The following is an 11,623-nucleotide window of genomic DNA, read 5'->3' as shown; positions in this document are numbered from 1 at the left end:
TTGTGATGGATTTTTCTCAGTAACTCCAGGATTTATTGGAGAGTACTGAGCTCACACCACCTTGCCCTGAATATCCAACATTCACAGAAGTATCAGCTGACCCAAAGCAGAGGTTTTCTGCATGGATCTTTGTCAGCCGGGATTTCTAGCATCCTTTGCTCGAAGGTAACCAGCCATGCCTGGCATTCCTCACTTCTTGCTTACAACTCTGAAAGCCTTCGAACCCCAGTTTTAAGGATGGCTTAGCTACCAGGTCCACATCATGTAGCTTGGCAAACATTTGTCTGTCCTAAAAAGAGAAACCCTAACTGAAAATGCTGGGACAATTTCACTTGAAGCCACTGAGTATCATCCAGTTTTGTGCTGCCAGAGGTGTTAAATTGGTAAGAGAAGATGGGTCGGTCCAATGTTCGTTGGGTTTATGTACTTAATACATGAAGTTCAGAGCATCGCTATTACATATGCACAAGATTTTTGTAGAGCTTTGAATATTTCCTAGTAGAAGGCTGATCACGTGTTGCTTCCCCAGAACTGCTTTTCAAGTGTGTTTTTACATACCCTTTGATAACAACATTTGTAACATGCGTTATACATATGCCGTTCATTCTGGACAACTTACTGGTTCAAACCTAGAATTAATGGAACTAGAGTTTTCATGTTACTCCTAAGCAGCAATGAATCGCTTCCTCACTTTCTTCAGCACAGATACGGTAGATCATCATCTTTACTTATCAAAATTTTCTCCACTTCTTTTACCACATTTTTTCTAAATTAAGCATTTAGAAAAAGGCTAACTTTATTTGAAACCTTCTGCAGCTTTGTACTACTTTCTACAGATCTAAATTTTGTGTACTTCTACTGTACTTCTAATGGTACTTTTCTATTTTATTTTTTATAAAATACCAGCACTTGGTAGAAAGAATGAGGAAAAAGAAAAGCTCTAGAAAGATAAATCTGCTTAGAAGCGAAAAGTCGTTCTTAGCTTTACCCAAGAATTTGGAGCCTGGAAAGGGGAAGTCAACTTACCGGCTGCGTGTTGCCTGGGAGTTTTTTGTTGGGTATTTTTTTGGGGGGTGGGTTGGTTTGTTTTCTTCCCCTTATCTCTTACCATGAAGAAAGATCTACAGGATTTGAAAGTGCTTTGAGGGTCTCTTTGCTCTGTGCCTCTGATGCAGTGAGCCTGGCCTTATGTGAATAGCAATTATTCATCATTACCTGTTAAAAAAAAAAAAAAAAACCCAAAATTAAAGGGGAATATTGGAAGGTGCTGAGTAACTATAACTCCAATTTTGCACAAGTGATAGTTTAAGGAAAAAATCCAGGTACTTCATGAGTTGAAGGATGAGGCATTTTTGAAACCTGTTCCGTTTTAGTGGACCATTTAACTTCCATGAGCTTTTTGCCAAGCAGTCATAGCAGGACACTGCTGGAAAGAGAAATGTTAAGCACGAGTTGTTCGACATACTTCAATTAATTGTTTGTCAAGAACTAAATTCATGTTTTTCTCACACTATTTAGAAAAATAGCTTCATTTACCACAGTAAAGTTTCAATATTTGCATTGGATAAACTGCATGTTTTATTTGCTTGTGCCATATTGTAAGTGTTCTTCTGTAATAATGCAAACCGTATATGTATGTATGTATTTATTTGTTTGTATGTTTACTGTTTTCACAGACACTTCCATTGGGGCTGGGAGATGGACAGCTCTTTACCTGGACTGATGGCTTGAAAAGGAAGGACTGGCATGATTATGAAAGCATTCAAAAAGATGCTATGCGTTCAGGTATACATAAGTTCAGAGCAAATTTAAGTGTTTTATTCATTCCTTCTCCATATGGTTATTTTTTCTTTTAAGTCAGCTAAAAATTATTCCTAACAGACTTTTTTTGATTGCAGCATGTCACAAGGACATAATGTTCTGAACTGAGGGGTCAGACCAAGCACAAATACCTTATCTCTGAAAATAGCCAAGTGAAAATAAAAATAATGTGTTTCATGCTAATAGCTATATAATGATTGTACAAAGAAATGGGCAAAAATATTATTAACAAAATATTTTCCAGGTTGAAATCGGTTGTTATACTGTGACCAAATATAAGCAAAAGTGTTGGTTTTTAAAGGGACATATGTTACTACGGAAGCTGAGTTGTCCTTAAATAGTGGGTAAAATCTGCGCTCAGTACCTGTAACTGTCAAGAGCATCCAAGGTTATATTAGGAACAAACTTTGACCCTTTTATCATTGTTGAACTCGAATTCTTTAGTGTTGCTAAAGCTACTTCACTTTATTCTGGCAGTCTAAAATTATTTGAAAATGGGAGCAAATTGTATTTGCAGATACACTGAAGGACACTTTGTTACAGTGAGTAATGTAATTATAATGTACCTTCACGTGCTGAATGCCATATGCACAAAGAAAGGTTTGTGTTCCTCTTTCTGTCATCAGAGCATGTTCAGATTTGAATCTTTCTTTTATAATATAATTTACAACTATTCAACATAAGAGGAATTAAATTAAAAGGAAGGAAGGGAAACAGCAGTTGAATTGCACCTTGATCAGTGTCTGAAAGCCATTATTTTACAAAGGCCAATCTACTATTATAGAATAAATTATGCTGTCTTGATCCCACTGTCAGAAGACAGCCAACACCTCTCCCCAAATACCTCTATAACTGAATCCATTTGACAGATTCATAAGACTCAGTAAGTACTTAATTTTGCAGAGGCCTGAACCAGTAAAATATTTCAAGTGTAGGTTAATTTTATAAACCGTTTTTCCCTTTCTCTTTTGAATCTTTTTGATCACTAACTAAAAAAATTATCCTTCCCTCCCACATGTGCTTAGGAGAAAAAAAGGTGGGGAGGGGGATGAGGTTATTCTAGGCATCTTAGGAGTTGTCAGATCAATGTTAATTGTATTCCAAACTGCTAAGTGTAAAATGACAAATGTCTAAGAGAGAATGTACAAAGTAGAAGCAGCATTTATGTAGAAACATGCACGTACGGAGGGAGTATCACATGTTATCTAGTTAGAATGGACCTTTTTGAGGGATGTGCACTGATGCTTTGGCAATGTACTTTTGATTCCTGAGCATGTAATGTGGACCCCATATGTTTTGGAAAATAAACAGTAATACTTGTTATTATCTCATGGATAGCTATAGCATTACCAATGTAATGCAAGCCATTGCATGGAGTCAACTAAGAAATAAACAAAACATGTTATGTAGCTCCTAACGTTATAACTGTACTAGAACGCCCTCATATGTGAATATTTTTTCCAGTAAGCGTCTATTCTTAGTAATAATAATGACACATTAACCTAAAATATTCTGACTTATTTATGCTTTTCTTGGCTTCCCTGTGGTAGCGTTTGCTGTTTGACCGTTTAAGAAATCTTTTTTAATGATTTCTATCTGTCATTATTATTCATTAGATTAAATTAACTTTTAATGATTCTTTTCTTTGAAAATCACAATATAGTAATACAAATGCAAAGCTAAAGTATCTCAGTGCACTCTTTTGGGACATACTATATCATTTCTGTCCCTAATAACAAAACAAAATAAAGCTGAAATCAACTTTTAGTTAAAAATCAAACTGAAGATATGAAAATAACACCAGTGAAAGGGCTTCTGAGGACATTTCAGAAAAGGCAGTCAATGCTCGTTACACAGAAAAGAAGAACGTCTTTTTTGAATTCAGTTTAGCTGTTTATCTCTAAAGCTTACAATTTCGTAAGCACTGGGAATGTGAATTTCATAAATCTAACTATGGAGAGGTGCTAACTATGGCTAGTTTTCTGTTTCAAGACCAAATATTTTTTTCCCCTTTTATTCCACCAAATTAAAACCAATGTTTCTGAATTTGAGTGGTCTCTCCTCAGTGGAAATCATTCAGTTATTTTAAAGCTAAAGAGAAAAGCCATTTGCAAGATATGCAGAAAAATGGTACTATTTCTATTTATTTCAAGTGTTCTAGCTCATCTTTTTCGCCTCTAAAATTACAAATGATCTTGCATACAAACGCTGAAGTGAGCTCATGTTACTTTCAGTTTTGTGGGACCACCTGAGGTTCAAATGTATGTTTATGGTGTTTCTACCATTAGTTCACATTCTGTTAGCATGATGATAGTACTTGAGAAGGACTGAAGTGAATAATGGAGTGGCAAGGCTTTGCATGTATAAGCTCCTGATGTAGCCAAACCAAATTAATATTCAAAGACTCTTGCAGAGAGAGAGGCTTCAATAACTGGTACTACTTTTTCAACTTCTCACTTATATGGAATTTGTTCATGGTATAGATCCTTCCAAAGTCAGTTCCCTTCAGCTGGAATTATTTGCTGAAGTCTTTTTGAGTGGAAAACAACCTTGTAGGCTTCCCACCTGAGAAAACAAAGGATGGTACAGATGCAATCACACCGTAGCTGCTGCTTACTGCCACTGTTACATCAGTGAGGGTCTGAATCTGTCTGGTGCGAACTTGTGCCGCGCATAGTTTTTATTTAACATTCTTTGATAGCTTAGAGTCCCACTGTAGGATATCAGTTTTACAGCAGAAGACACATTAACTGGTAGCTACACATGTAATCTAAAGACCTGTGATATGTATTCATGGTGGGTATTTGTTGGGATAAGGTGCTTACTTTTGGAGAATACATATCTTGTGTGTTAAGAATAGGAGAAGCACATCTGAAGCTGTTTCACATAGCCAAGTCCAGGCAATTCAAATGTGCGTAAGATTACATCTAGACTTGGACATCAGATTGTCTTTTTTTAGTGCCCTTGTGGATTGTTACTCTGTTCTCAACACAAAAGCAATGTACTCTTACTGGGTGGGTGTGTGCGGGGGTGTGTGTGTCTGTATTCTACTCCACTGCTAATGATATTACAGAAAGAAATGAGCTCCTCAAGGAGGTACACCAATGTAAGGTATCACAGGTGGTATGGCCTGTAGTTAAGGCAGCAGTCTGGGAGTCTGTAATATAATTTAAGTATAGTTTCCAGTTTTCTCACAGGTATTTCATTTTCTCTGTGACTCAGTTTCTTGGAAAGAGATAACACTTTCTGGCTCTGTTAAGAATGTTGTAGGATATTGTTTCTTACTGGTGGAGAAAATGCAAAGCAGTTTTTGGAGTCGTAATTCCTTAACAGCTAATTTGTCCAGCAGCCATATTTTTTCTCTAATGTAGTAAAAATCTGTAAATTAACATGTGATGTGGGACTGCATTGCTATCAGTTTTGCTTATCACAGCAAGGTCCAGTGGGCTATGCACAGGTTTCTCTGAGATATTGCCATGGTCTTACTGATACTGTTACACAGATGCACAGAACAGCAATCGGCTCCTACACCTATGCCCAGCTGTATCTTGTGTGACAGAATACCTACTGTACAGCCACCACTGAAAGGAAATTATCATCCAGTCTGCTTGAATTTTCCTCTCTACCTTCAAACCATGTGTCATTTTGATTTAGGAAAGAAAAAAACCCCAACAACCCAACTCTAGAATCAACAGCTTGCATTTTCTGAAGTTAACTGGACACACAGGTGGGTTAAAAATTCCCCACTGACAGATCTTCAGGTATAGTTGCCATGTGAGTGATTCCTTCATCTCCAGAAATGATGCTGCAATACTGGCACAAGTGGTTACAATTTAATAAGTGATTTCTTAGTCGTCAAATGCAAGGTCAGTGAAACAGATAATTCAGGCCATCCCAGATAGGTCATTTTCTTGCAAAGATGAAATGACTTGGGGATCTGCAGGTTACTTGTGATGTATTTTCTGCCATGAATAAAAAGACTAAAGTGGTCCTAGATAGATATGAAAAGAAATTAATTTACATGATCCTGGTAGAAGTGTTATTTAGTCAGCCAATGTAGATGGAATGCCCAACCTTTCTTAAGGAAATTACGTAGGGATCTTTGCTGAAAAAGAACATTACATTGGAAGCATCATGATGTTTAGTGTTGATGTTTTCCAATTAAGACATCCCAATTTTTATTTGAAAATGATGCTTTATCTTGGTACTTGATTGTTTTTAAATTCCCCAAATGGAGGTTTTTTTTTTTTTAAATTAGTGATTTTTAAATCCCCAATTTTTTTTTCTTTGTCTAGAAAATAGGAAATCAGTTATTCATGTGTTCCTGTTGCTTACCTTGCCTGTACAGAATTTTGGAAACTCACAGGGCAGCCAGGTGAGACACAGCGATGGTATTGGTCCAGGTGATTGAGAGATGAGTCTGTTATGCTTGAGAAGTTTCCCCATACTTATTTGTATTGCTGAAGGTTGGTCTTTAAAAAAACCAAACAAAAAAAAACCCAACAAAAAACTTGCCAACAAAACCAAGAAAAAACCCAATCACGCTGAGACACAGTATTGAAGACATTTGTGCTGGATTTTATGCTTTGATTTATGTTCTTTAAAAGGCTCACCAAAGAGCACCCCTATTTTAAATGTACGTATAAACTGACTAACCGGTGCCTGTTCCCTCTGTTATTGGAAGGAACGACTGCACCTGGATACACTGTTCATTTAAGAAATGCATTTCTTGTTCTTTTCAGATACTTTGATAAATAACCTTTCATATAGCCAGATTTGTCATCCTATACCTATTGTCATTGTAGGTATTCCATATTTAAAGTTTCTAATTCTGTCTGGAATCTTCATAGTTCTCTGACCACTATGATAGAATGATTTTGACAGGTTAATTGTATATTTTTTGTATGCTATGATGTTTAGTCTTGCTTTTTTATTACGAGTTAGGAAAAGCACCAGAACTACTTCTCTAATACCAGTTAATTTGCTGTTCTATTTGCAGCTTATTTTTCTTTCACAAGTTTTTAATGCAGTTTCAATATTTTCAATCTCTCTGAGTGGAAATAAAACTTGGGAAACAGTTCTAAGAATTTTAGTTGGTTAATTTTGATACATGAATGCAAGAAGCTAATAGAGGGAATGTGCTGTTGGGTTGCAGAAGTACTAATTGCTATACTGTTGGTACAACAGGGAAGATAGCCAATTAGTTGACAGTTAACCAAGCCCTGATTTACGCAAAAGCAGAAAGGAACATTTAATGACTTATATTAAATATACTGCTCATCAGTACAGAATAGACATAGTGAAATGAAAATTATTTCATTCAGTCATCCCAATCACTTCTGTTTTTCTCTGAATATTATTCTGCCATTACCTCAAAACCAGTGACTGAAATACAGAAAAAGAAATGCAGAAGTTTACCTTAAAAAAACAAGCGAATGAACGAAAAAACCAAAAAACCCTTCTTGACTAAACAGTTCTGATAGATACTTTAGGAAGAAAAAAATAGAAGTTTACTTGTTTCCACTTCCTGAAGTAACCCATTAAGTCAATCAGATATTACAATGGAGGGGGCTGGAACAGAATCAGCTAATCAGAGAAACTGACTTACTGGAGCTGATATGTCATGCCATCTTTTTTACAAGAAATCAGCATTTAAAGTAAGAGTTGTTTCTATTAATTTAGTTTCCTCTAGGAATACAACTGATGCCATGCCTTGATGCAGAATATGCTTAATTTGCATTAAAAAATATGAGAACTATAAACAAATGCAAATCTTACATCTGTCATCATTTTTGTTTCGGCAAGTTGTAAACAATGTCTTATGTATATCAGAAGAGCGTTCTTGCATTGCCGTTCAGAGTTGTGAGTGCACCCTGTGTAAACGCAGTTTGTGTAGTAATAACGTAGGTAGCTATTGGTATGCGTATCAGTCCAGTTACAGCAACACTGATTGTATCAGGGCAGTATAAGTCTGCCTGCATCTCTGGATATAGAGATCCTGGATGCTGAAGCCCCTGATACTGCCATTTACCAGCTACTGACTTGACAAGTTTCTTCATTTCATCAGAGATTTCCCTACTTCCCTTCGGTTGTCTGGGAGGGCTCTGAGGACATGTCTATCAAGATCTTCATTTCAGGAGCATGGCAATTGTTGTGGCACCAGTGGCCACTGATTTTCCAGGTTTTCTGTGCAGAACTAGGAGTCTGAGATCCCTGAATGCTCCCACGAGGGGTGAGGTTCACAGGAGAGAGCCATGAAGGCTAAGTTAGTAATTCAAAAGCATCCACGGGAAGGAATTCTGTTGATTCCACCTCTAGCTTTATGTCCTGAGTAGAGAGACTAAGAGTCCTAGAGAATCAGTCAATGTCATCGTTACTCCATTTCTGAAAGTTATTGTATCTATTTCCCTCAAGAAATTCTCAGCTGTATGTGCTCATCAATTACGAGTAATAGCAGTAACGATGAATTACTACGCTTCTCAGATAAGAGGAAGGATTTAAATGTGTAATTCTTGGGCTTTTAAAAAAGTACAGATTGAATGTTTATATTTAAAAATGGTGCTATTTCTGATCATGAAAAGCTATTTCCAACTACAAGTGATAGTTTTCCCGTTGTAAAATACTGCAGAAGGGGAACTGGAGGAACAGAAAAATGGAAACTTTCCAACTGAGCAGAACTCATGGAAAACAAAAAATAAGGTTTAATTTCTGAAAATTTTTTTATCAATTCTATTAATGAAATTAATAACCTATAAAGTGATGTAGAAAGATTGCATACTGCAAGTTCTGTAGTGTTTTTTGGTTTTCAATTTCTGTTTCACATTGGTTTGGAAAGGAAACATTTCAAAGGACTGTTCTTTAAAGGACTTTAAAGGACTGTCTTTTTTTTTTAAATAATGGTTTGGAGATATTTTTGCTTACGTGTGTGTGCTGAAATGATTATGTTCTATGAGGGGTATTGAAAATTCAGTGTAATTGAAAGCAAATTTCTGAGAGAATGGTAACAGGTAAGGAGCTATGTTTGTAGCACTAAATAGAAATTTATAAAAAAACCTTTGTCTTCAAAAGAAATTGGTTAAGGAATTGATAAAGTGACTTCTAAGATGTGGCTGTCAATACTTTGATGTTTGACTGTTGAGCCGTTTTGCTTCTGTCTGCTAATAAGATCTCAGAGGAAAAAACTTTTAGAATGTACTGTATCACCCAGTGGTTTTCCCAGCAGTTATCAAGCCATTTGCAGTCTTTGTTCCTCCTATTTGTATGTTTAAATAGCACGTGGAAGCCTTAAGTAGAGGGAAGGAATGAAGGTTTTAATCCTTTCCTACATTCAGTATAGTCTTTACTACCTTTCTGCTTCTTCAAAATGTTATCTTGACCGGAAGGGGATTTTAAAGACCTTGACCTTTACATGCCTCAGTGCAGGCATTTCATGAAGATTAGTTGTATAAACAAACAGAGAGTATGTTCTATAGTTCTACAAACAAACATTCATACAGATTAGTTCTATAAACAAACTAAACAGAGACATTGAAAAAGAAGTGAACTGTATATGTTTGTGATGAAAATGGAAATGAAATGAAACTCTGTATTCTTGGGGTGGAGTGTTAAAAAGAGGCAAAAGAATCGAGTGCTGTTGTACAGCAATAAAAAGTAGTGAACACCTGAGAGTCAGCTTCTATGTGACCTAAAGATATTGTGCACAGGTGTTGGGTTTTTTTCCATCACTTCTGTTCAAGAATTTTTGAGAATAAAGTGCAGTAGAATAATTTCCCCGAACTTCCGTGGTTAATCCTTATCATTTTGAACAGTGCCCATTCTTAAATTCAGAAGAACTTGTCAAAGCAAAGCCTAGTGCCAGAGTGCCTCTAGAAGATATGAGACAGCATCATACAGATAGCAACTTTAAATGTAATTCCCTATTGGTTATGGAAAAATTGGTTCTGTGATACTTATGCAGATAAATATAATCAAAGCTGTGCAGGGAAAGAAGCGTATACTAAAATATTGATTTACTTATCCCATATTTCAGATGAGATTATACACTGGGAATTCTGTCAGCGTTATATATTAAACAAATTTAGTAAATTTAATTTAGGCCTCTGAAGTTGCAATTCCTTTAGAAAGAATTTGAGAACTTGCAATATAATTGGAAATGTAGTGGTAGCCAAGGTCTCAATAAACAGTCATAACCTAATTGCTCATAGCATTAATCATGAATATGCTTCATGCAGTTTACAATGTATTGTTTTGTAAAAGGGAAAAATGTTCATCAGTTTATCTTAATGCAAGTCGGACATGATTAAAAAATTCTAAAATGTAATGTTAATCATTGCTTGTCAAGGAGATGGCATATAAAGGATATATAATATGAAAAAGATGGTTACAGTCTACTGCAGTTACATAAAGTGTTTCACATATTAAACCACATTTGCTCTCTAGATACAAAGCGCTCCAGACTATGATCTGATTCCACCACTCTTACTCAAGCTTAATGGTCTGGATGTCCTATTGAAAAGAGTGAGATCAGTTGGGAGCCAGGTGCCAAGCACAAATAAGGGTATTATACTCTCAAATATTGATTTGGAAAGAGAGATTTTTCAGTGATGCCTCCTCTAGAAGTTTAAACCCTGATATCTAGAAAAAAATATGGTTTGTTTTGGGGTTTTTTTCACAAGTGCTGAAGCTTTTCCCTGAACGACTACAAACTTGCTTCCTCAGATTGTGAAATGGCATCTCACAGTATTATTTAAGTGGTGATTTGGGGTTAGTACACACTCCCACTGGATCTCAAGTTACAACCTAATATTACACTGCTGCAGAAGAAGCCAGGAAGTGTAAGGCTGTGGCTGTACAGCATTTGTCTCTATCAGAAAGCCATGCACGTGGTAGAACTAACTCTTGCTACTTAAATCTATATGTAAAAAGGAGTTATGTGTGGCTGTAAGTCAGAGTCAAGCTTCCTTTTTAAAGCACAATGACTCTGTGGTCTCAGTACTCACAGCAAAGATTTGAGGCACTTCTTGTGGTTGAAGTTAACTAGATTCTTCCCCTGTTCTTCCCTGCCTTCCCCCCGCCTTTGAAAACTTATCAGTGATACCACTTAAAAGTAATTGGTAAGCTAATTTTTAAGGACTACCAGAGAGGCCAAGGAAGGGGGAACAGAGTTCATAATGCATCCCTTTGACTCATTAATTAGAGCACTGAAAATTATCTTCAGTGTACCCTTCTGTACTGGGCATTGGCATGTTGATTTTTACCATGACAGGCAGAAAGAAAATTGTATTTCCAGTAACTTGGCAAGAAATGTCTATGACTACACTGTAAACCAATGATACATATTCTAGCTTGAAACTAATGTCCAGATTTCAAGAAGTGCTCTGTTACAAAAATTATTAAAGTTGCTAGTCTTTCATCTTTCTCTATATTTTCATCTGTGGGGGGAAGCGTGGTGTCAAATCCTTAACAGACCAACACTCCTCTCTAGTACCTTCTCCCCTTGTATTTGAATGTTGGATCTCAATGCTTACACCATTTTAAATAGAAAGAAAGAAACAAACAAGCCAAAGCAAAAACAAAATTTAAAGAAAACAACAAGAAGCAGATGCCATCTGCCAATTAACTTGTGATAGTCCCAAGTATATTATTACCCATTCTGTACAGTGGTGAAGATCTGTCAGTAGATTCACATCATTATTAGTGATGAAGTGCTGATGTTGGTGAATGTATTTAATGTGTAATACTTGGGGGTTTAATAGAGTTGCTGCCTGGAAGTAAGTGAAAAAGAAGGGAAACTAAACTTTAG

General features: G+C 36.2%; 1 protein-coding gene across 1 annotated transcript in view; it reads left to right on the top strand.

Moving 5' to 3' along the window:
• Positions 1–921: 921 nt before the first annotated feature.
• The window catches only part of GALNTL6 (polypeptide N-acetylgalactosaminyltransferase-like 6), a 320,798-nt gene continuing 310,096 nt past the window's right edge, over positions 922–11,623 (top strand). Inside the window, exons 1-2 of the mRNA XM_009330734.1 lie at positions 922–1,053; positions 1,677–1,786. Coding sequence (XP_009329009.1) covers positions 922–1,053; positions 1,677–1,786 — 242 coding nt within the window. The remainder of the gene's footprint in view (positions 1,054–1,676; positions 1,787–11,623) is intronic.

The sequence above is a fragment of the Pygoscelis adeliae genome, unplaced genomic scaffold, assembly GCF_000699105.1.
Source record: "Pygoscelis adeliae isolate BGI_AS28 unplaced genomic scaffold, ASM69910v1 Scaffold167, whole genome shotgun sequence".
NCBI classification, from domain to species: domain Eukaryota; kingdom Metazoa; phylum Chordata; class Aves; order Sphenisciformes; family Spheniscidae; genus Pygoscelis; species Pygoscelis adeliae.
The sequence above is the reverse complement of the archived record's forward strand: the minus strand, read 5'-3'. Positions and strand labels throughout refer to the sequence as shown.